This window comes from Helianthus annuus, chromosome 4 (genome assembly GCF_002127325.2).
Source record: "Helianthus annuus cultivar XRQ/B chromosome 4, HanXRQr2.0-SUNRISE, whole genome shotgun sequence".
Lineage (NCBI taxonomy): Eukaryota > Viridiplantae > Streptophyta > Magnoliopsida > Asterales > Asteraceae > Helianthus > Helianthus annuus.
The window spans coordinates 43719039-43746347 of record NC_035436.2 but is presented as its reverse complement, the minus strand read 5'-3'; the positions used below and the strand labels follow the sequence as shown (position 1 = coordinate 43746347).

General features: G+C 36.5%; 1 protein-coding gene across 1 annotated transcript in view; it reads right to left on the bottom strand.

Annotated features, from left to right (window-relative positions):
* Positions 1-491: 491 nt before the first annotated feature.
* Positions 492-27309, bottom strand: part of LOC110924268 — a 38226-nt gene continuing 11408 nt past the window's right edge. The window contains exons 2-6 of the mRNA XM_035989293.1: positions 3969-4396; positions 3160-3776; positions 2335-2975; positions 1619-2268; positions 492-1116 (exon numbers count right to left, since the gene is read on the bottom strand). Coding sequence (XP_035845186.1) covers positions 492-1116; positions 1619-2268; positions 2335-2975; positions 3160-3776; positions 3969-4396 — 2961 coding nt within the window. The remainder of the gene's footprint in view (positions 1117-1618; positions 2269-2334; positions 2976-3159; positions 3777-3968; positions 4397-27309) is intronic.

Here is a 27309-nt window from a genome sequence, read left to right as displayed (position 1 = left end):
CCGATAAAGCGAGGACTCAGTTTTCCCTTTATACCAAAACGTCGGACACCCCTACACGGTGAGACTTTTAAGAACACTTTTTCACCAACATTAAATTCCAAAGCCCTCCAGTGGCGATCAGCATAACTATTCTGTCTACTTTGGGCTTCCTTAAGTTTCTCACGAGCAATAGCAACCTTTTCATTTGTGATCTGTACCAGTTCAGGACCCTCAATCATCTTTTCTCCAACCTCGTCCCAACATGTGGGAGCTCGACATTTACACCCGTATAACAATTCGAAAGGTGCCATGTCAATGCTAGCTTGCCAACTATTATTGTAGGCAAACTCCACCAAGCACAAGTATTCATCCCAGTTTCCCGTCCTTTCAAGTGCACATCATCTAAGCATATCCTCAAAAGTCTGAATAGTACGTTCAGATTGTCCATCAGTTTGCGAATGGAAAGCAGTGCTAAATCGTATCTTTGTATCCCAAGCATTTTGAAAACCTTTCTAGAACCGTGATGTGAAACTTGGATCTCTATCACACACTATAGATGACGGAGTACCATGCAATCGAACAATCTCATGAAGGAATATCTCTGATAGCTTACTCACCAAGTACCCTTTACGAATGGGCAGGAAATGAGCAGACTTTGTAAGTCTATCTACCACAACCCAAATAGCATCATTCTTAATAAGGGTTCTTGGTAGACGAGTTACAAAGTCCATAGAAATATCATCCCACTTCCATACAGGAATATCTAATGACTGTAATAATCCACTAGCCCGTTGATGTTCAATCTTCACTTGCTGACAAATCAAACACTGGCTCACATGTCTAGCTACATCTTCTTTCATACCACTCCACCAAAAATGTTGCCTCAAATCCCTATACATCTTTGTGGATCCAGGGTGTATAGAATATGGTGAACTGTGTGCCTCAGTCAATAATGATTCACGAAGAGTGGAATCATCTGGCACACATAAACGTTTCCCACACCATATTGTTCCATGTTCATCCACTCGAAATTCAGATTGTTTTCCTACTCTCATATTTTGTAACATCGCCCAAAGCTCACCATCTTCTTTTTGAGCTTCCTTTATCTGAGTGATGAGGTTCGGTTCGATCTTCACTCTAGCCAAATAACCACCAGACTCACCAACTTATATACCAATATCCATGCGTCTCAGGTCTGATTGAATTTGAGGCTGCCTAGTCAAGCATGCCAAACCCCCAGAATTCTTCCTACTCAGTGCATCTGCAACAACATTTGCTTTACCAGGGTGGAATGTTGGCATCATAATCCTTGAGTAGCTCTAACCATCTCCTCTGCCTCATGTTAAGCTCCTTCTGAGTGAAAATATACTTGAGGCTCTTATGGTCGGTGAATATGTTACATGTCTCCCCATACAAATAATGCCTCCAAATCTTAAGTGCAAAAACAACTGCCGCTAACTCTAGATCATGCGTGGGATAATTCACCTCGTAGGGTTTAAGGTGACGCGAGGCATAAGCAATAACCTTTCCATGCTGCATGAGAACACAACCAAGCCCTTTCTTCGATGCATCACTATATATATCGAATCCGCCTGTGCAAGAAGGTAGAGTAAGAATAGGAGCGGATACTAGCTTCTACTTCAGTGCCTCAAAACTCTTTTCCCGATCATCGTTCCAAGTAAATTTTACCCCTTTCCTCAAGAGTTGAGTGAGAGGTAAGGCCAAAATAGAAAATCCCTCTACGAAACGTCGATAATAACCCGCTAGACCAAGAATACTCCGAACTTTGGTAACTGAAGTTGGCCTGGGCCATTTAGTGATATCTTCCACCTTTGATAGATCCATTGTGATACCTTCCACTGATACAATGTGACCTAGAAACGCCACTTGTTCAAGCCAAAAGTTGCACTTAGAAAATTTTGCGTATAACTTCTCCTGGGGTAAAGTTCCTAGAACCGTGCGAAGATGGTCCTCATGCTCTACACTACTTTTAGAAAACACCAAGATGTCATCGATGAATACAATAACGAATCGATCCAAGTACTCATGAAATACTCGGTTCATAAGATCCATAAAAACAACAGGAGCATTTATTAAACAGAAAGGCATGACTAGAAACTCATAGTGACCGTACCGGGTACGAAAAGCTGTCTTATGAACATCTTGATCTCTGACCCTCAACTGATGGTACCCTGATCTGAGATCAATCTTTGAGAAAAACTTCGCTCCTTGGAGTTGGTCAAAAAGGTCATCAATACGTGGTAAGGGATAGCGATTACGAATGGTGACCTTATTCAACTCCCGGTAGTCGATGCATAAACGCATGCTACCATCTTTCTTCTTCACAAACAAAACCGGTGCTCCCCAAGGTGAAACACTAGGTCTAATGAATCCAAGTTCCAAAAGTTCTTGCAGCTGCTCTTTGAATTCCTTTAACTCTAATGGGGCCATACGATAGGGTTTTTTAGAAATAGGTTCAGCTCCGGGAATCAAATCAATAGTGAACTCTACTTCACGTTCAGGTGGTATCCCTGGTAATTCTTCTGGAAAGACATCAGAGATGTCTCGAACAATACGAACGTCTTCGACACGTGGTGTATCCACTGAGGTATCTTTAATAGCAGCTAAGAATCCCTCGCATCCATGGGATATAAGTTTTTGAGCTTTAAGAGTAGAGATGATTTTAATGGATTTTCGAGGTTGAGTTCCTTGATAAATACATTCAGGATTCAGAATATCACCAAAAATGACTCGTTTGGAGTGACAATCGATGGTAGCGCGATGCGTGGATAACCAATCCATGCCTAGTATGACATCAAAATCTCTCATTTGCATGGGATAAAGATTCGCTATACGAATAACATTTCCGATCACAAGCGGGCAATCTTTATAGACGTGAGTAATAACTAAAGGATTTCCCATTGGTGTAGAAATAACTAAAGCTTGATCCAATAGAGAAGGCGAAATTTTAAGATGTTGGGCAATTAGTTGAGAGACTATTGAGTGGGTTGCCCCAGTATCAAATAACACATACAAGTCACGCTCACCCAAATAAATACTACCCGAAACGGTACGTAATGAATTGATAAACAATAAGACACAAACGATTGTATGAAAACCAATAAATAAGTAAGCAAGCAAAGTAATAATAATAAGAGGAACATTTATCAGAGATGGTACCTGGAGCATTAGCAGCTTCCCCTGCAGTCAATGAGAAAACACGCCCTCCAGTAGTAGGTGGCACAGTAGCTCCCTTAGTGGTATCAGTTGGTCGGTTTCCAGCCTTTGGGCACTCATTAATCTTATGCCCCATATCTCCACACTTAAGGCAAGCCCTAGTAAGTCGACGAAACATGCCTGGGTGACGCTTGTTGCAATGTTTACACATTGGAGGCTGAGTAGGGTTCGAGTTACCTCTCTGGTTTACGGGTTGAGCTTGGGTTGGTGGCCGGTAGGTTTTGATCTGACCCTGATTTTGGTTCCTTCCATGCCATGGTCTAGTATTCCTCCCCGATGACCTATTCCCCATATTGCTTGCTTTGATTATTTCGAGTAGGTGCTTGAGGCGACTCACTAGTGAACGGAGTGTGGTATTCGTCTCTATTTCTCTTCCTACTATTACTGGAACCACCCAAAGATTCTTGTTCTCCATATCAACCCTTTTGGCAGCCTTAGCGGCCTCTGCAACAGTGGGGAACGTTGACTGGATGATTGCTCTACGAATCCAATCACAAACTGCCCATTGATATTTCTCTGCTTGTTCCTCTGGTGTTCCAGCGCTGACCCAAGAAATCCAACTAGTCGATAAAATCGATTAGTGAAGTCAGAAAGTAGTTCGTCATTCCTCTGACGGATATTGTGATACTCTCGTGTGTACGAACTCTTATCCACGCTGTTAAAATATTTCTCGAAGAAAATAGTACGAAAATCTGCCCAAGGTAAATTCTCCACAAATGGGTCTCCTCCTCTTTCCGAATACACCTTCCCACCAAGTTTGTGCATCTTCTTCTAGTTTATACGATGCTAATCTCGATTTAAATTCATCGCCAACTCCTAATGCCCGGAATATTTTCTCGATATTAGCAATCCAATCCCTTGCTACAATTGGAGTGGTTGCCTTTGTGAAAGATCTCAGTTTCTGTTTTATGAACTTATCTAGCCAATCCCCAATTACACCGTTTGGGATTGGGTCTGGATTAGGGTTCGGATTTGGATTGGGATTAGGGTTCGGATTAGGATTGGGGTTAGGGTTTGGATTAGGATTTGAATTCGGATCAGGACCACGTACGGCCTGAACAAGTGTAGGCAACATAGCAGTAAAGGCCTGAGTGATAGCAGCTACGATATTTGGATCAGGTTCATTTGGTCCACCACCATTACGACGACCAGAGTTGCGTTTCTCACGACGAGGAGGCATCTAAAAAAAACACATTAAGAATTAAGATAAAACAAATAATAAGTACTTATCGCATAACGAAATACCTAACCCATTGTCTACCCAATCCTCACATGTCTTAATTATTTAGTTAAAGTTTTCTACAGGATAGAGCCTAAGCTTTGATACCATAACTGTAACACCCCGACCAGATCAGGGCTGACGTGTTACACAATTCGGTAATCAGAGATAATTAATAACTTAATAAAAACATAAATTCCATAGGTTTAAAAACAAAAATCCACAAAATGACATAACGGTCTCAACAGAAAAACATAAGTGTCTAAATTTGTTGAATATAAGGTTTTATTAAAGTCCTTGTTCCAACTCTAGCTTTTTATTATCACTCTTCACACATTTCCCCGATTTCCCTGAGTACCTGTTTAAGACATAATAAGAGAAAACAACAAAAAGAAACGGTTGAGCCAAAAATTGTCCAGTAACGGAGAAACAATAGCACTAACACGTAAATGATATAAGCAAATACACTAAACACTTTAATGATGTAAACAATACCATACGCTGAATGATCACTGATGAATACCATAAAGGTAAATTAAAAATACCCATGTGAGCCACTAACAATAAACACTAACACTTTGTACATTAGCTGCAGTTCCAATGCACCATTATGTAGAGGGGATGTAGGCACTCACACCTATCCCACTACCACTAACACTTACACTTACACTCCTAGGATCGATCCATACGCCTCTCAATAATCAATAAGTGCAATCACTTAGCACACAATACAATATAGAGACGCCGTGGGCCTTTCGCACCGCCACGGATGGTGCACGTCAACTTTGCCTATGATGACACTCTATGTCCCCATAGGTGAATATGCTCGGGTATTGAGGTCAATGAAACAATTTACTCAAGCCAAGGAAAATACACTAACGATACACTAAAGCTATATCACATCTAGCCAAAGATAAATAATAAATAATAAAAGTCATGGGAACATGCGACAATGAGTATAATGTGTAACTTATCACATGCGTGGCAATGACAATAACTCGATACGATGTATGTAACAATAATTAGAGAACGTAGAAAACTCAACGGTTCAAGTAGCAATAACGAACGAATACGAAATCATGAATTAAAAAAATTATGCTAAGAGCAAGACACCACAAAATCCGTACCTTAAGCAATTAACGATGACCGTAGTAAATCCTAAGCTTGGATCAAACGTCACGAAACCCTACAACATTATTACGATTGGAAATATTATATATTGAACTGTGTTGTCTTGTTGTTTAAAGAGGACTTCTTAAAAAAATACCGAGTGTACTTAGAAAAAAATAATATTAATTATTTTCTCTAATATCTTAGTTATAAAACACTTAACTCATAGTTATATGTGTACAAAAATTTCATTTAGTGTTCCAATAAACAACACTAGTTTATGTTAATACATTATGACTTCATTAATATATTTCTTAGTTTATGTGAGTTCCCTGGTTGGTTTGTTTGGCTTATATATACGTATATATTTTTGATAGTTGTTGACATGAAAGTATTTGGATGATGATCGACAATTATTTATATCCAATTTCAAAAAACAAAACACCAGCTTCCTATTATATATATATATATATATATATATATATATATATATATATATATATATATATATATATATATATATATATATATATATATATATATATATATATATATATATATATATATATATATATCAGTTTATGCACAATGAAATAATACTAGTATTTCAAATATAAATATGTCCAGCACATCATCTTTTGGATTTATACAAAACCTGTTTTCTTTACCCACTTTTCCAAAATGACAAAATAAACTATCATAAATTAATACTATAATAACCAAGGTATGTCATATGGTATTGAACTGGTCAGAAAACGATTTCAAAAACAAAAAAAAATAATAAAAATGTTCAATCATATTCTCAGTTTGGTTTCTTTATCTCATGGTTAGTTATAAATTATGAGAATAGAATTTGGAGGCCAAAAATCAAAATAAATAGATCCAGTGAGTTTTATTATCTTATACAACCATTTGTGTATTGTGTTATGTTCAAAGTACCAGGAGATAGTACGATACCTTATGCTGAAAAGGACCGGCGACTGGAGCGAAGCAATGCCGATTCACCAGATTAGACAATGAATCGATGGTTAAGGGCTGGTGGCTAGGAGTTTTCGGGTTGTCCTCGGTACGAACCAAACAACTAACAGAACCTACAACCGGTAATTCAAACAAACGACGGCGGTTTAAATTATGTAGCTACTTCGTGAGAGAGTATTGCATGAACAAAGATGCTTACCGAAGATAGATTAGCGTGGGGGTGGTGTTCGACAGTTCTGTTGCGGCTCCAACTGGACAGACCGTAGGCGAAAGGGACCGGCGAGATAGGTTCAAACTTGTGGTTGGCGGCGTCGTTAAAGTCGGCGCACTTGAGGATTTACAGAATGGTTTAACGGAGATGAGAGGCTTGCGTTTTGGAAGGCTTTCGTTGTTGTGAAACGGCTAGGAAAAGAGCCAGATTAATATGAAGAATTCTTCAATTGAACGGGATATGAAATCCCGCGTGCGAAGTCTTAGAGAAAGGAAAGACACGTCAAAATCGATCACAAATTTGGAAAGGAACGAAGATTACAGTTCTACAATTAAATTCCCCGTTAATTTCTTTCCATGCACAAATACAATTTGATTACGTTAGGCTGTTATAAGATATTCATGGTTTAATATTTTATTATTATTATGATTATGTTTCATTGTTTAAAGTAAATAAAAAAATATTTTAAAAAAAATTAATGACTTTGTAATATGTTATACCAAGTGAAGATTTATTTTGTTCACTATTTTGATGAAAATCTCATCATTTTCAATACAATTTATTTTTGATATTATACCTTAATCAATTTGGGTTTAAAGGTTGACCAACGTTCTTGACATTAAATATCCGACAGAATAATTTGTCGCACTAATTATGACATTTATTTTATTAGGGTTTTTTTTTAAAGTTTCGTATATTACAATTCTAGTCAGTAGTTATTATTATCATGCAACATTAACACCTTGCAACACGATTATTCGTCATCAAAAGTATCATATCAATCTACTGTTTCCCCCTCTCTACAAACCAGGCGAAATATCCCATGTGTGGCGAAAGACCACATGTTTCGTCGAGTCCATGTGTGGCGAAAGACCACATGTTTCGTCGAGTCAATGTGTGGCGAAAGACCACATGTTTGGTCGAGTCCATGTGTGGCGAAAGACCACATGTTTCGTCACCCCTCATCAGGTGATGAAACAGTTTCAATTCTTAGATCTCTAACAACAGTTAACAATCTAACAGTTTCAACCACAACGATCATTGCACTAGTAAATATCCTAGTTTCAAGCAATCATCGAGCATCCAAATTTGTTCCACACATAACAATTTCATCGATCATAAACACATAACATTCACAGACCATAAACCATCGAAAGTTAATCTATCAGATCATCAACTTATTCATCACCAAACAGCTTCGGACATATCAAGAATCCCTATCACATATACATACTGTCTAACTGATTTTTATTAACATGATCATCCTAATTGTATGTGTGTTAACAGTCAACGACATCATTCATATGAACCAACCCTAATAATGTATGTTTAACCACACAAGGATCATCACTACACAAAATAACATATTGAACAATGATCCCATGAACAAAAACAGTGAACTAACCTTGAGATAAATTAACCAGTGATAATCTGCGATTAGAAAACTCTGGAATGGTGGAAGAAGTCTGCCGTCAACCGTTTGAGAGAGTTAGGGTTTGCAATCACAAGGATTTCATGAGTTACGTGCGTGTATAAGATTAAGTAGATAAATTGGGCCCTACTAGGCTTCAAATGATTTGGGCCGACGACGAAAGTTGTTTGTGACGAATGTCAGTTTTTTGCCGAGAGGTGACTGCGACGAAGGACCTAGTTCTTTCGTCGAGTGCTTTTTAATAAGTTAAACACAGTGCTAAGTTTTCACGTATCACTCAAATACAAACAGTATTTAATCATTCAACTTTCAATCACAAGATACAATGTAAAGAGAGTTATAAAAGTAGAGCAAGATTGTGAAACAAATGATTCGTAGGGAAAAGACCTTGAGGTCTCGGGTTGTCACACCTACGCCCGTCGCTAAGTCTCCCTACCACTTAGCACCGTCTGAGATGCAAGAGCTTTCGAGCCAACTTCAAGAGCTTCTTTATAAAGGCTTTATACGACCTAGTCTTCTCCTTGGGGTGCTCCCGTTTTGTTCGTCAAGAAGAAAGATGGGCCATTTCGTTTGTGCATTAACTATCGTGAGCTCAACAAGCTTACTGTCAAGAACCGATACCCCCTTCCTCGCATTGACGATCTCTTCGATCAATTGCAAGGCGCGACCTGCTTCTCAAAGATCGATCTTCATTCTGGGTATCATCATCTTCGATTCCTCAAAGAATATATACCTAAGACTGCCTTTCGAATGCATTTTGGTCATTACGAATTCGTGCCCATGCCCTTTGGTTTGACAAACGCACCTGCTGTTTTCATGGATTTGATGAACCGAGTGTGCAAAGCGTACTTGGACCATTTCGTGATCGTTTTCATCGACGATATTCTTATTTACTCCAAGACACAAGAAGAACACGAGCAACACTTGCGTCTTATCCTTCAGCTTCTTTGTACTGAACGTCTATACGCCAAATTCTCCAAGTGCGAATTTTGGTTAAAAGAGGTTCAATTCCTTGGTCATGCTGTCAACGAACTTGGTATTCATGTTGATCCCGCTAAAATCGAAGCTGTGAAGCATTGGACTGCACCTAAGTCTCCGTCTGAAATCCGTTCGTTTCTTGGTCTTGCTGGTTATTATCGTCGCTTTATCTCCAACTTCTCTAAGATCGCCGTACCTTTAACCTCTTTGACTCAAAAAGAGAGACCTTTTGTTTGGGGTCCCGAACAAGAGGAATCTTTTCAAAATCTCAAGGATATGCTTTGCAATGCTCCCATTCTTGCGCTTCCTGATGGTAGCGATGACTTCGTCGTGTACTGTGATGCTTTAAACCTTGGTCTTGGTTGTGTCCTTATGCAACGTGACAAGGTTATCGCTTACGCATCGAGGCAACTCAAAATACATGAAAAGAACTATACTACTCATGACCTTGAACTTGGCGCAGTTGTTTTTGCCTTGAAGATTTGGTGACACTACCTTTATGGTACCAAGTGTGTGGTCTTCACCGACCATAAGAGCCTTCAACATATCTTCAACCAAAAAGAACTAAACATGCGTCAACGTCATTGGGTGGAATTTTTAAACGACTATGACTACGAAATTCGCTACCATCTAGGTAAAGCGAATGTAGTAGCCGACGCACTTAGTGGTAAAACTCATGTAAAGAGTATTCAAAGTTTCCGACTTGTTAACGATCTTCAAAACCGCATTCGTGAAGCTCAATACGCCTCTATTAACGAAGGTAGTCTCTCTGTTGAGATACGAGGTGGTGTTGAGAAGGATCTTGTTCTAAATCCAATGGTATTCTATACTATCTGTAGGATCGGTTTTTATGCCGTACGATTGTGTAACGAACGTTCGACGTGCGGAATCCGTGAACGTGCGTGACCGAACACACAATAACGTACTAGAACCGTGAATCTATTGAAAGATATGACGTGTACAATATAAGAATCACGTAGAGAGTATTTTCTCTCTCTAGACTTTCTCTCTCTATGCTTGAATCTTCTAAATCACCAAATGAGCAAAAGTTTTACAACTTGTGTCATAACTCTCCTATTTATATCCCTTGGAACTAATGAGACTTCTCATTAATTACCAAAATGCCATCTTGCTAAAACTATCTAAATATTACAATAAAAGCTTGATTTCTTCGGTTTCTCGCTACAATCTCCCCCTTGGATATTGCCGCAGTCAATCTCGTAGCGTCTTGTCTTTCTCTTTCTCGAACATAATCCCCGTGGATCTGTTTTCAGCTTTAGTTGCTCCCCTCCTTGGTAGTCTCTTTCTTAAGGCTCCCCCTTTCGTCAAGCTTCTGTGCTTTTGGGATCGACACCTGGCCTTCCGTAGCAACAGAATCAGAAACCTACACATCTCAACCTCTCGTAAGACAAAAAAAATTTGACTCTAAAAGAATTCACTCAAAATTCTCAAACATATAACACACAATATTGTGATTCAAATTAATGAATCATCTAAACATTTGAGGATTATCTTCCAACTTCTCATCATCTTAACCAAACCAATTGTTCATCTTGTTTAGTCTTTGAGATTTTGAATATCAGCTTTTCAACATCAGTTGTCGAAAATCTTTTTGGATTTTTCAAAATTTCATGCTAAAACACACTAAAATCTTTTTAGATTTTGGGAAATAAACTATATACAGACATATTTTTGTGAGTTTGTGTAAGAGGATCATATCAGTTTTTAGACAAATCACTAGCACCGTTAAGCTTCATTTCATTTGAAGTTCTAAACAATTCACCTAGATTGTCAGTATATTGATCCACTTAAATTTTTACACAAAGTTCAACTGATCCGAGATACGATATTAATGTCTTAAGAACTTAAACTTATCCGTGTGTCCCACTACTTGAATATACTCCCGTATCCAGATCCCAATATTCAGTCTTACAGGTGAGTATACCTAGATGATATCTGTAAGGGGTTAGATACGAAACCGTGAGAGCTCAGGTCAGAACATCTGTTCAGCAGAGAGATGACGGTTCGACTTTAGGTGTGTCCCCTTTAGAGGATCTTTTGTTACAACAGCAATGACTATCAATTTTATTGTTTCATCAATTTGCTGAGGGCGGCGCTTTTTCAAGCATTTGCGAAAAGTATTATACGGGGACTAGGTCAGTATTTCCATACAGCAGAAGTCCCGGGATAATACCCTAGATATCACTAAGCATAAAGACCTAGTATCTCAGAAAGAGGGACCTTTCAAACAAGATTTCGGGGGTTACCCATATATCCAAGAAGTTGTTACCCACGATATAAGCAAGTTTGAAATTTAGGTTTATATCTTGTCACAATCTACTAAATGTGTAAAAACCTACTGGCATATCCGCAGTGAGATTGTTTATCACATTTTAACTTGCCATTTCTTTAGCATGTTGTGACAGTCCACTGATGTACTATGATTTCCTCTTCTATACAACAAAACTCATTTTTTATTTTTTAATGTTTTTGACTTTTTCAAATTTTCTAATTTTTTTTTAAATTTTTACTCCCCCTAAAATCAAAATATGTTTCAATTTTGATTTTCTGGAAAATTTGAAAACAAACTATACAGATAAAGTGACAACATGATATCGAATCGCTTCAATTCGCCATCCACTTGGCATAAACAATCAGAACTCCCCTTGACAACAAACTATTTTCCCATTATGATTTCAAAACACTTAAATTTGTTTTAATAAAAATGGTTTTTCCAGAAAATTAGTTTGTTTACCAAACATTTGTAGGTTCGGGGTCACTTCATCACTTTGTTCTTCTTTAATCACTTATCGGAAAGAGAAATCAAGTACAACTTAATGTCCTTGATTAGTCTTTTGTAATTCCAAAATATCACAGTTACCATCCTGTGAATTTCTCAAGAAAGATGCCGATACCTGTTCCACACTTACCAACCTGGGAACTCCGGCAAGTCAGGTTTTTCATTTAAACAGTTTCACCCAAGCCTGACGGTCCTTGGGTGCTTTTGAATTCTCGTTCAACAATGGTGGAAAATTTGCATCATCCATTGTTAAACCATAATTCTCAACTTTTACCTCAACACGTGGCTTTTCTGGCTTTACCACACCAGATTCATTGCCTGAATGTGGCTTGTCTGACTTTGATGAGTCAAATTCATCGCCGACATGTGGCTCCTTTGTTTTCAAAGAAACAAATTCATCGTCAACAACTTTCTTCCTTTTCTTTTCTACTTTCGTCCTCAGATTTGTATCCGATGAATTTGTTTTGCTTGACTTTGCAATCGAGGGAGTTGATTCATCAGCACTCTTATTTTTACCAACCGATGAACCCGAGGACAAAATTTTCTCGAGATACTCTCTCGTCTTCTTCTTCTTCTTTCGCAGTCTGTCCTTCTGCCCCTGAGAAAGTTTCACTTTCTTTTCTTGAACTATAGGTTCTTGAACCTTCTGTTCCTTGGGCTTGACATTGACTGTTTTTTTCAACTGCTTCTGAGATTCAGCTCTCGATCTTCTCATTGATCTCATTTTGCAATCTCTAGCAATGTGACCTATGATGTTGCAGTTAAAGCATCTTCTCGTCTCATAATTCCAACTTTGGCAGTTAACAGCAATGCGTCCTTGATAACCGCATCGGTAACACACTCTGTTATCGTACCAATCACCATTTTCAGCCCAAATGCTCAAATCAAAACACTGTTTGGCTTGGTGATACTCCTTTTTCCTCTTCATTGCTGGATTTGACTTTTGAGCACTGTGGTCCGACCTGCACCACTTATTGCCAACAATTTTTGAATTATCATTTTTTACTTTTTGTAATTTTTGATTTTGATTGGATGACCGATCTGATGAGCTGAGCTGCTATTTTCTTTTTGTATATTTTTCAAATTTTTATCTTTTTGTTTCTGTTCCACTTTCTTATTCAAAGGTTTTTGCTTAGAGCATTCTCCCTTTCAGTCGATTCGATTGTAGAACAGTTTTCTGAAATTTTTCTTTTAATTTCAAGAACAATTTTTGTTTTTCAATTTTTCATTTTCATCATCAGATTTCTCATTACAATCTTCAGTTTTGACTTTGTCAAAATTTGTGACATCGTCACTTATTGGAACTGAATTGATCGGTTCTGGACACACATATGGTGCAGAAGTAACAAAACCTTTCAACTTATTTTCTAAATCAACAATTTTATTTCGATCACTTTTAGCTTCTTTTTCAAGCTGGATGATTTTAGCAAGATGAGAATTTATTGCAATTTGTTTTTCAAGATTATTTTTAACAAAAATATCTCTCTCATCTTCGAAAACTTGATTTGACTTTGAAAATCTTTTTCCATTTTTGATTTTTCATTTTCAAAAACTCTTATCTGATCTTGAAATTCTGTTTCTTTTTCTTTTAAATTTTTGATTTCCAATGTCAAACTGTCCAAACTATTCAACAGTTTGACATTTTCAGATTTCAATTTCTCATAATTTTCTCTCATTTCAAGAATCTGTTTATCATCAGATCTTTTCTCATCCTTCAAATGACTGATTTTCAATGTTAATCTCTCCACATCCTTCAAGAGTTTGACATTGTCTGCTTCGAATTTTTCGCATTTTGAGCACTTCTCAATCATCTTTACAGCTTCAGCTTTCTTCTCAACCTTGATAGCTGAAATTTGTTTAACCTGCTCCTCTACCTCTTGAACAATTTCCTTAGATTTGAATTTTGCTTCACCAGTTGTTGCTTTACTCTTCTCTCTTGAATCAGACCTCAATTTTCTAATCTTTTGGAACTCAAGTTCTTGAGCTTGAATCTTCTCGACGAACGAGCTCAAATTGAAACTATAATATTCACCGCTCTTCTTCCAAGCAAACAAATGCGTTCCCCACACATCAATTGGTAAAGCGTTCGCCAACTTTTCAACCCATGTCTCATCCATTTGGTTAATGTTCAAACGCCTCATCTCTAAATATAACTTGACATACCTTTGGATCAACTCTTCAGTTGATTCTCCCTTGATACCCGTAAAACTAGCGAATTTATTCTGTGCAATATAAAACTCAGAATCCATGTTTCGGTAATCAAAAATTCACAACAACAGATTTTCAAACAATACAAAATTTCACACAATCTAAAATCAGTTAGGATCGTTTGAGGATTCGCTCGGGCGAGTATCCTATGCTTAACAAATCACCTTGAATCACCTGCAAACAAACAAACACACAATCAGTTTAAACGAACTGAATACGTAAAAGTGTGTGTGTGAAGTCAATTTAAGACTCGTTGTCGAAGATTCGCTGATTCAATCCAAAGTTGTTCGGGTGAAATCATTGAATGAATGGGCTTATCGGAACAGAATGGATTCAATTTGAAATTAGAATGATTTGGGTCAATGAATATTGGGCTTCTTTTATCACACGCTTATTGAACCTTAACTTGTCTTGGGCCTTTCTATTCTAATCACATGCGATTCACACAAACAAATCTTGGGCTGACACAAATGCTTTTTAAAGTCAATCTAATTGGGCCGAGATTACATGACCAAATCACATGGGCTGTTTAATGGACAAATGATTTAACTTTTGATAAAAGCCGATAATGACTCAACACAAATCAGATCACATCCAAACTTTGGGCCGCCAACACTTTTCAAACAATTTGACCACTTAACCCACCAAACGACAAAACAATTAAATGTTTTTTTGCACTTTTCTTTGATTTTATTGGACCTTTAAATGCCGACAACAGTTATAACCTTTCACATGCAAACTTGGCCAACATCTTTTATTTCATTGGAAATATGATTGGGCTTTCACTTCCATTAAGTGACAACAACTTTTAATTGTGATTATATCGCTTGTTTAGTGGATAGCTTGTTTTTCGTTTGTGATTGGGCCAACACTTGTATACTCACATGTACCGAAAAAGTTTATATAATAAGAGATCTGATTGGACCGATTAAATGTTGAAACTTTCTTGATTGATGCAAACAGGTTTTTAATAAATGCAAATGTTGAACAAATAAATGCAATAATCAAAGCACATAGGTCGGTGATGTTATTTTTTAATTCATTGGACCGCTAATATGCACTAAACCGACAACAAATACACCACCTGAATGTCGATTGGACCTTAAAATGAATTATTATTTTTTATTATCAGATAATCATGCAGTTTCTAAACATTCAATTCTCATTCGACCAAAAATTTCGAACAGTGTAATCACATGGGCTTTCTTGGGCAGATAAACACATGTTCAATTGAATCACTCTTGTGAATCACACACAAATGGCCACAATTTATATGACTCACAAACAAATTTCAATTAATTGGTTAGAGCGAAATGACCAAATGAGCGAAATTAGAGTGTAATTATGAGCGAAACCACAGGAGCGAAATCAGATATGACACTATGAGCGAAACCTCAACCACAAGAGCGAAACCTCTGATTTCGCTTCTACCGTATGAGCGAAATCAACATTTTTTGAGCGAAATCAAAGTATTTCGAGCAAATCATTGTTTTTCGAGCGAAATCAAACGTTTTTGAGCGAAATCAACAATTTTGATACGAAATCAGACCTAAAACCTTCGATTTCTCCTAAACGGCTAGGAATTTGGATCTGAAACTTGGTAGGGTTATAGATCAGGTGTTTTCGCACAACATATCAAAAAATCAGCCGATTCGGACCGTAAAAACCTGTTCAATTTGACGAAAAACAGTGAAAAACGTGAAAGAATGAGTAGAAGAAGAAGAAGAAGAAGAAATGATGAAATTCGGATCTGAAAACGCTAAAATCTGGTACGAATCTATGTGTTTGATCAGTGCAATCGAGCTCCTAGCTCTGATACCACTTGTAGGATCGGTCTTTATGTCGTACGATTGCGTAACGAACGTTCGACGCGCGGAATCCGTGAACGTGCGTGACCGAACACACAATAATGTACTAGAACCGTGAATCTATTGAAAGATATGACCTATACAATACAAGAATCACGTAGAGAGTACTTTCTGTCTCTAGACTTTCTCTCTCTAAGCTTGAATCTTCTAAATCACCAAATGAGCAAAAGTCTTACAACTTATGTCATAACTCTCCTATTTATATCCCTTGGAATTAATGAGACTTCTAATTAATTACCAAAATGCCACCTTGTTAAAACTATCTAAATATTACAATAAAAGCTTGATTTCTTCGGTTTCTCGCTACGGCTCAGATTGACGAAGGCGATTGACATTAATGCACTAACACTATCTCAATCGTATTTGGATTCCTAATCGTGAAAATATTCGAGACTTTCTGATGAAGGAGGCACACAAATTGAGATATTCCATTCATCCATTCATCCTGGTGCTGACAAGATGTACAAACATATGTGGATGTCCTATTGGTGGCCTGGAATGATGAAGGATATCGCCACCTTCGTTGCGAAATGTCTCAAATGTTCAAAGGTAAAAGCTGAACATTAACATCCCTCTGGTTTGATCGAACAACCAGAAATTCCTGTCTGGAAATGGGAGAGCATCGCTATGGATTTCATCACTAAACTCCCTCGTACTTCTTTTGGTGATGACAGTATTTGGGTGATCGTTGACCGATTGACCAAATTAGCTCATTTTCTTCCCATTCGTGAAGATTTCATGGTCGAGAAATTAGCCAGAATCTACACCGATGAGATCATTTGTCGTCATGGTATCCCTAGTGACATCATTTCCGATCGTGATTGTCGTTTTACGTCTCGTCTTTGGCAAACTTTTCAATGTGCTATGGGTACTATTTTTAACCTTAGCACCGCATTCCATCCTCCGTCAGACAGTCAAACCGAGCATACTATCCAAACCTTAGAGGATATGCTTGGTTCATGCGTAATCGATTTTTGTGGCAACTGGGATTCATACTTGCCTTTGATCGAATTCTCGTACAATAATAGTTATCATGCGAGTATTCAAATGGCACCCTTCGAAGCATTGTATGGTCGCAAGTGTCGTTCGCCTATTTATTGGCACGAGATTGGTGAAGTTCAAATCACTGGTCCCGAGCTCATACAAGAGACAACGGACAAGATTTTACAGGTTCGAGACAACTTACTGAAAGCCAGGAGCCGACAAAAGAGTTACGCCGACAAGCGTCGCAAGCCTTTAGAATTCGAGATAGGTGACTTCGTACTTCTCAAAGTATCCCCTTAGAAGGGAGTGGTTCGATTTGGTAAGAAAGGAAAACTCGCACCTCGCTACGTTGGTCCTTTCAAGATTCTCGAAAGGATTGACAAGGTTGCGTATAGACTGGACCTGCCTGAAGAACTCAACAATGTACATCATGTCTTCCACGTTTCAAAATTATAGAAGTGTTTAGCTGACGAAGGACTTCAAGTTCCACTCGAGGATCTTCAAATCAACGAGACTTTACATTTTGTGGAAAAACCTTTCGAAATCATGGACCGAGGAGTCAAGAAATTAAGGCAGTCAAAATCCTATCGTCAAGGTTCGATGGGAAGGAAAACGTAGCGCTGAATTCACTTAGGAACTCGAGAATGAAAAGAAGACTAAGTATCCGCACCTTTTTGTTACTTCTTCCTAAATTTCGGGACTAAATTTCCTAAAGGAGGGGAGACTGTAACGCCCCGCTTCTTTGTACTTTCCATAATTAGAAGGTCTTTCTTGTATTTCTATTTTTGGATGTCTTGTGTTCTTGTAATCGTCCTTTCATTGTAATCGTTGTAATCTGAGACTTAGATCATATATAAAACTTGTATTTCTTTAAATTGGCGTTATACATACTTCACACATATTCATACGTTTGATTTTTGTGGAACAATTGATAAAGATTCATGATTCTTGGAAACTATGTGCCAAACTTGTAAATACGTGAAACTTACGAATAATACGACTTTTGAATGCATCCGATACTTAAATACGACATTCCTATACTTAGACATACTTCATGATACTTGTTTTATGTTAATATTACTTATTTGGTCCTTATAATATGCCCTTATATCATGTATACACCTAAAAACCCAAAATAAGGAACTCGAGGGGCGAAAATGTCATTTTTGAAAACCTTTCACGCATCAGACCAGGCCTGGCGGCCCGCGACCTGGCCTAGGTCCTGGCTTCGCGGCCCGCGAGGCCATCATGAGATCAGAAAAGGTTTCAGCTCGTTTTCTTTGGCGGGATTTGTGTTTGTTTGAAGTTTAAACTCGTTTTTAGCAATTAATACCCAACTACAACCTACCCTAACCCTTCCCTATAAAAACCAAGTATTGTCCAAGCATTTTGCATCTTTCTAATCACTCACAACTCTCTCTAATCACTCTCAAACTTCCTAAATTCGCAGCTGATTGCAGAAGTTCGGACAAAATCATACTACTTCACTAAAGTGAGCATAACTCACTCGTTTCTTGTCCGTTTAAGTTGATTCTTTTTCCTACATGCTTGGATTAACCCTAGCAACGTTTCCATAGGTTTTCCCTGGAAAACCAGAGCCTGGAACGTCGCCAAAAGGCCTCCAAAGTGGACTGATTTTTCTGTTCTTGATTCAAACTTTGATAAACTTGAGGAAACTCATCTCAAACCTATGTCCTTATGCTTATAACCACATCTATGGTTAGTTAGGCTTAAAAACAAGGTTGAGACATGTAAAATCAGAGATGTAAACCTCACAAACTTTCTATTTTATTCAAGGGTTTAACCCACAAGTGATGTTCAAGCTTAAGACTTGATGATTGTATGAATTAGGATTAGCTTGGGCTATCCTACTTGAAAATCCACACATTGCTTGATGTTTTCTCATAGATTAGTGGTTCATATTCTATTGTTTCTTGTAAGTTCATGACCCTCCTTGAATGTTTATAACATTAAGTGTAGTGGTGAACATATAGAGGTACCTAAATGAAAGACTTGTTCTTCCTACCTCATGCTTGAACTATTGGACTTACTAACATATTACATAACCTATCTAATACTTATATATATATATATATATATATATATATATATATATATATATATATATATATATATATATATATATATATATATATATATATATATGCATACTATATTCGAATCTTTGATGATGAATTTGTGTTCATTCGTCAAAGTACTAGATTACATCATCTAAGACCTAATAACTTGTTATGATTCTAATGGGTATTCTACCCATGAAAACATTTTAACCCTTGAGTGGTCATAGTGTCAAAACAAGTATTATGTGCTGAAGATGATTACTTTATTATGTTGATATTCACATGTTTTTATTTCCAAATCTTTACTCCACCGTTATACTCCAATACTCATACACCTTGTTTCTTCGTGTAGAAAGACTTGGTGTTCCAACCTCCCACAACAACAACTTTCTCGCGGATTTATCAAGTGTAAGATTGCAAAACCGTGAGTACCTTTAAAAACACTTTGGGTTGTAACATGTTATTATACAAACTTCACACTCACACACTCAAACACTTTGGGTTGTAACATGTTATTCTACATGCTACTTGTTTACTTAGGCTCATGCTAGATTTTACATGCTTTATTTCATTAACTTTGCTAAGCCCTCAACTTAACATATATAGCGCTATAGGAGTAGCACACCACCCGTCAATGTCTTGTTAAGTCTTTATTCTAAAACAGTCTCGTTACTTTTGTGGCGAGGGATGCTAAATACTAGTGGATACTTGGGTTTGACGTATTGTTATGCATGCTAGTTACCTTGTTTACAAATTACCATGTGGATTCATGAAAATGCTTTTATACTTATGCTATACTTATTTAAACCTTGTGTACTCGTCTTTGCTTTTGCGTTGAACTTTATTTTAAACATGTTACAGGTTGAGGATGATGAATGCTATGAAATGAAGTAGCGACGATGCTTAGATACACATATAGACGTGCTAGGTTTAATATGTTGTATCAAATTTTGTTATTGTTATGTTTTGAACATGCTATTTGAAATTTATGTAATGTTTGACAATTTGGGATTATGAAATGAAACAGGTTTATTAAATATTGTCACAAATAGTGTTATAAAGTCTCTTGCAATCTATTTCGTCCCACTCTCCACTCTGATGATTCCGCCATTGGTTGGGGTGTGACAACATTCAATCAATTTTCATCATGTCATCAACCATTATTCCATCACTCACAACCTTTTTTAGTAGAAATGCCATCACTCACAACACCCAACAATAAACCCTCACACCCCCTCACATGGTTCCATTTACCACGCGTTAAAAATATCACAGAAATTAAAATTCACGCGTTAATTTTGTAGGATGGCGGTGGTTTGTTTGCATTTATCACGCGTGAAAGCCATTTATCACGGGGAAAGATTCCCCCACCCCGGGTCCCCTTATTAAATTAATTCACATATTTTTTCCCATCCTTAATATTGTTTTTCTTGCCAACTATTTTGCACCTTATTTGAATAACCCTCCTTTTAACTTTTAGTACAGAATTTAATTTCCATTTTGTTTAAACAATTATATATATGTATCTCAGTTCTTTTTAAATTTATATAATTTTTAAAGGAAATTAATTAGGTCAAATATAATAGATTCTCGTGTTTTTATATACGTTTTCAATTGTCTATGTTTTGATTTAAAATTTTGTTTGAAAAAAAAATCGGGTGAAATATAATACGTTTTCAATCAACCGTATAAATTAAATTCAAGGTATTGTTCATTTCGCCGGCACGGTGGGTAAGATTAATAGTATTAATAAAAACTACAAAGTTTTCATTAGTTACGTTAACCTATTCAAACATTATTTTGAATTGTTATCATATATTATAAATCATATGATGTGTAGGATAAAGTTTGATGTGTGTAAAAGAAATTTGGATATGTGTAGGATATATTCAATGTGTAAGATATATGTAGGATATATTTTGATATGTGTAAGATATTGTTAGGGCATAGGTTTTTATAATTATGGATCATACATTCTATACATTCTGAGGTGTTGCCTGGATCAATTATCCTTATCGGACAGTGCAGAGACTTAGAGGATCAAGGATCCTTATTACTACTTGTGGATTCTAACAGTTGCTCTCGATGTTTTCTACTATTCATGTGCAGGTTATTAATGAAGTGGACTGAGTCTTACCTGGAATCTCGGGAATAATTCGTTCAAGATGCTGCACGTGTTATTTCCACAATCGGTCATGGAGCTTGAACGTGGTCTTGCAAGATTATCAGAGTTAGTTGATAGGTTCATTCATGGGTTGATCAAGTGTTAGATTACATAATTCACATTTTCGCATACACACTATGAACAAAAACTCTCACAACACTCATAGCTTTCAGTTGTAAAACACTTATTCAATTTTGCATACTTTTCAATTGTGCAATATAGTGGATAGTGATAGTATTCACTTTCCCGTGGTTTTTATGCCGACGATCTACTAGTGATCAAGGGCTTTTCCTCGTATAAATCTCTATGTTTGATTACCTTATTCATCTAACATACATTTCATTATGGTTCATCACCTAAGCACTCTACCTCACTTTACAAATTTAGTTACATTATCCTTGATAAGATTTTGGACCAAAACAGATATACGTAGGATAAATTTGATGTTTAGAATAAATTTAGGCATGTTTAGCATTAAATATATATGACTAATTAATCAAAGAGTGAATAGTTTAATGGTTAGATTTAAAACTCTTATACCAAAATTTTCAAAATGCCATTTTGATATTAAAAAAGTTAAAATAGTTACATTAATTACAAAATTGCTACCATCATTTATAAACTTTGATCTTATTAATGTTAGTAGAAGTTTATTTCTTTCTCTTCTCAGATTAAAAGTTTTTTTTAAATATCCATCGATCCCATATAGTAGGGATTCTAATAGAAACCCATGCTAATTAAGAACCATGAAAACGATTCTGGACCACACATTTTCTCTAAGCTAAAAACATTTTTTTATACTTTTAATCACACGTTTTTAAGAGTTTTTTTATGTATACATATGTTTATACTGTCACTTTTTAATTACACACATATGTATATTGTAAGTTTTTAAGTTATACATAGGTATATATATTATGAAACATATATGTAAAATACAATTTTTTTTAACTTTTAGCACGTATTTACACATATGTGCGCTAGAAAAACATATTTAGAAACATTATCTTCATTTATATACATATATGTACAATCATTTATACACATTTGTACATATATATAAATTATCAAACATAGATGTACAATACTTATGTTTCAATTTTAAACACGTATATACATTTATGTATAGGTAAAGATTGATAATATACACATGTGTATATATAAAAAAACCTGACAGAAAGATGTGATTTTTCCAAAATCATTTTTGCATTTTTTGCACTTTTTTTGCAAGTTTTCTTAGGAAAAATGTGTGGTACAAAATTGTTCTCAAGGTTCTCCATATATGTGTATGTGTGTGTCTCTCTCTCTCTCTCTCTATATATATATATATATATGGGGAAAAGATCATCAGAAAACTCTTCTTTATTAAGAAAACTCATGAGAACTCCATCTAATGATTGATATTTGTGTTGATTTTTTCTTGTGTTTAGTTTTAAGTTTTTAGGGTTTCGGGTTTAGCGTTTAGCTTTAGCTTTTAGGCAATTACCTTTAGAGTTTAGCTTTTGGGATTTAGTTTTTTAGGGTTTAGGGTTTAGGGATTAGGGATTAGGGTTTGGTAATGATTAGATAGAGTTTTCTAATGAACCCTATCATATATGTGTGTGTGTGTGTGTGTCTGTGTGTAAAGTATCATTTGAGGAGAAACTTAATGTGAGAAGAAATGACATAATGGTAAAACAATAAATAGTTTATAACTCTTTCTATTAATTATTCTCTTTATCATTGTTAGTGCATAAAGTGTTTATAGCCTTTTGGCAAAGTCTATATTTGTGTATAAGTCATGTTTTGTGTTAGAGTTAAGTTAGACAAAAGTTTTGTATTTAATATTACACCAATCAAATGAGTCACTCAATTGGTTATTTTAGTCGTGAGAGTCTTAAGCGTATTTCCTGTGCATTTGTAGATGGGAAATGACACGAGTCAGTGTGAGTCTTAAGTGCCAGTCGGATGAGTCATTCAAGGTGTCAATAAATAGAACAACCCATGCGACTGAACTAGAATTCTACCATTCGTCTACAATTCTTCTACATTTCTGAAATTGTGACGTCCACCAAAACTCTGTTATTGGCATATGTCAGAAGTTGATATTGAAGTCTTATTCTTCAATCCAATCTTGTATAAAAGAAGAGACAGGGAGCAAGTTCTCGTGTCGTTGTGTGCTTATAAAAATGGTTCTTTTTAGTTGTTTTATGCACTAGTTGAAGTTCTAATATTTATAAAAACATGATATAATACTCTCACACTACACTTCACATTGGACAAGTGCACCCATCGTTGGCATAATATACTGATGGTAAAATACTCAAGCATACAACAAGTTTAGTACTGAGTCTTCGTTAGCGTCTTGTCAAACCTAAAGGTAAATGTTTTAAAAGTGGCATGAAGAGGAAAATAAAAAGGTAGTAATCAATAATAAGAAACGAGGGTGTTTAGGATCAACATACCTCTCGATGCTTCATTAGCTAGCTCTTTCCATAGGGTAACAAGGGTTCGATTGTCATACGAGGAACTATGTGTGTTAATGCGTCATGTTGTTCAATAGTTGGGTCAAAATTACAACACACTCAAACCTTTCGCTTTGAATCAGTAGGGAAATGTCACTCGAGCCCGGAATCAAACCATTGTGGTATTGCCCAATCAACAAGGAAAGTGTATATCACTACAATTTAGTGGTAATTAATTAGATAGTTTAAGGGACTTAAATTACTTGTCCACATTAGTCCTTCGGCGAGTCGACAATTCCACTAGGGTAGTTACTTTTAGAAAACCCATGTCCTTTACACTTTGGTACTAGCTCCGTGTAAAGGCAAGAGCTAACCTAATCCGAAGTCTATTCAAAAACCTTTAAGCTCCGGTTAGAGCATCAACATGTTTTGACTCTACGTAGACATAGAAAACATGAATGACCCAAGTTAATGGCATCACAAGATTATTGGTAGATTCTAAATGTTGAAATACTAATGACCCAAGTTGATGGTGACGCTAATATTTCACTCACTTTTAATAAAATGTTAATTAATTGAAGTCATTAACACTCACACACCCCCTTGTTCATCCATGATCTTCCTTAGTTAACTCCCCATCAAGGGGATAAGTATCACCTAAACACCCTCAAGAATCTAGAAAATAATGGACATGAAACTAGTTTTTACCAAACTTGAAAAAAATATATTAATCATCAAAAGCATTATTACACTAATGATCCTAAGTATTTTTTAATGATTACAATGATTAGAGATAGTGGGGTAAAAGAGAAATGTGTAATGGAGAAATGGGGAGAACATAAGGAAGTAGAAATCTGGAAATAGCCATTGTTTATAGGTTGTTGGGGCTCGAGGCACGGGGCGTCCCTGGATGGCATGGGCCATTCCTGGTTATGTTACCTGCTATGGTTCACAAGGCACGAGGTGTTGAGGCGTGTTTGCCATGCACAGGTCGTGGTTAACTTTGTGGGTCCCATCTGATCTTCCCAATCTTCCAGAAGGTCAGCTTTTGTCTTTTAGTACCGAGACACGGGACGTGTGATGTCGTGTGATTTATATATATTAATTTATTAATATTGAGCACACTTAAGTGCGTTAATTTAATAACATAGGAACACGATTATCTAGTTTTAAATTTAGAGATTTTGATAAGAACCAAGTATCGCCCAAGGAATATGTTTCCCCAACTCAACTGTTTGTTATTATTGTGACCATTCTTATTTGTAGTTAGATTAGTAGATTAAAATAGTAGTAAAGGATTCTTGGATAAGTCTTTCTCTATTAATATAGTTTATTTTATAAAATGAGGAAAATGTTTATGTAATGCCCATAAATTTAAAATCATTATTCTAGAAATAAAAAGAATAATAGTAATTATAAACCACTAGAAAACCCTAATTAAGACACCTAGGCATGTCAATCAAGCAAGTAGGTAGGCATGTCAATCAAGCAAGTAGGTAGGCATGTCAATCAAGCAGGTAGGTAGGCATGTCAATCAAGCAAGTAGGTAGGCATGTCAAGCAGGTAGGTAGGCATGTCAATCAAGCAAGTAGGTAGGCATGTCAATCAAGCAGGTAGGTAGGCATGTCAATCAAGCAGGTAGGTAGGCATGTCAAGCAGGTAGGTAGGCATGTCAAGCAGGTAGGTAGGCATGTCAATCAAGCAAGTAGGTAGGCATGTCAAGCAGGTAGGTAGGCATGTCAATCAAGCAGGTAGGTAGGCATGTCAAGCAGGTAGGTAGGCATGTCAAGCAGGTAGGTAAGCATGTCCCAAAAATTAGTATAAATAGAGGACATTGGGACTTGATCTGGAAAGTTGAAACGACGCTCATAAGTTCTGTGTACATCGAATCAGTCCACAACACACACTAATTCACGAAGTGCTGCCACAATCAGGGTAATAACTCGATCGCTATTACGATTCAACGTCCGATCGATTATAACTATCCAACGATTGTCTGAGTGCTGCTCAAATTGAGCTTCTACTTTGATTATTCGTCGTGATTTCAACTTGAATATTTGAGTGCTGTTCGAATTCGGACTATGCTCTGTTATTCGTTGTGAATCCGATTGAATTATTAAGTATTGCACTTGATAATAGTTGTGAGGGTTTGATCTCGTGAATTGACGTAAATGCTGTATTAAGTTACTAACCTAGTTTGTGTGCATGTTATTTAAATTGGGTGAAAAGATTAATCAGTAGTCGAAACTCTGCCCATATAAATCTAAAATATTAGCACAAGGTAGCTTCACTTTGAAGTTATTAAGGTACGGATCCTTACCCCACTCTTTATTGCTTCATATTCAAATTGTTATAAAACCACTAAATTACTATATCTGTTAAAAACTCCTCACGTCTTTGATTATCGATTCATTTGACAGTCCGTTCGATTCCTATCCTAATCATTTGATTTAGCTTTCATGTCATGCGATAGTATTATGTTGTTATACTCATTATCGCATGTTCCAATATATGTTCCGTTTTGTTATGAAAATAACTTTTTATAAGTTATGTGAATAAGACCATTTGTACTCTGATACCCTGAGTATGGCTTCTCGTGGAGTGTCCCACGAGCATGTTGTTGTGGCATCAACATCATGTGCTCCATCCGTGACGGAGAGATCAGTTCACGGCGTCTCTTAAGTACAAGTGTGGTACATAAGGCTATTAGGAGGCGTATGGATCGATCCTAGGATTTAAGTATAAGGAGGTGGATAACGGGTATGCCAATTCGCCATCTCATGTGATAATTTTGCAGGAGTAGCTACCTGTGTATTGTCACGTTTTAAGTTTGCTCATGGGTACGTCCGTAAGATATGATTATGAAATTATGTTCTTGCATCGTATCATTTTCGCATAAAGTTCCATCCGGATAAGATTTCATATAAAGCGTTATTTGTTATTTGAGCCTAAAATTCCGTACTGAGCATTCGGCTCATTCCGTAAATTTTTTGTATATACAGGTCCACAGATTATTTTGGGAGGGGAAAAGAGAGAAGAATAAAGCCTAGGAATAAATCTGAAGATGTTAGTTAATTAAGATGAATGTCTCCGCTTGTATATTAATCTTAATTTTAATGGTCGTGTGGTTGTATCCTTATCAAATAAATAAATGGAATTATGACTTTTGGTTATGTTACCGTTATTGTGACACGTCAGCCCTTCCGGGTTGGGGTGTTACAGATATGGTATCAGAGCAAAGGCTCTTTCCTGTAGAAAACTTGAAGATAGTAATTAAGACATGTGAGGAATGGGTAGATATCTATGATAGGATTCAACTTGATCTCTTATTTGGTTTAACTCCTATGTCTATTCTTATAGATGTCTATGTAGGAAATATCAGTACTAATAGTCACTCTAAGTATCTGTAAGTCTCTATTGACTTTTCGTACGGTAAGATATTTTATTAAGATACGTTATAAAAGGACCATTAGGGCACATATATAAGGTAATTGACAAGTATAGTCATGACCTTAGTTATGAATTTCAGATACACATGTGTGGTTAGGAGATTCTGGTTATATAAGTTAGTAACTCTGCTATAAAAGTTTCGTTTCTGTTACTTATGCAATAGGTT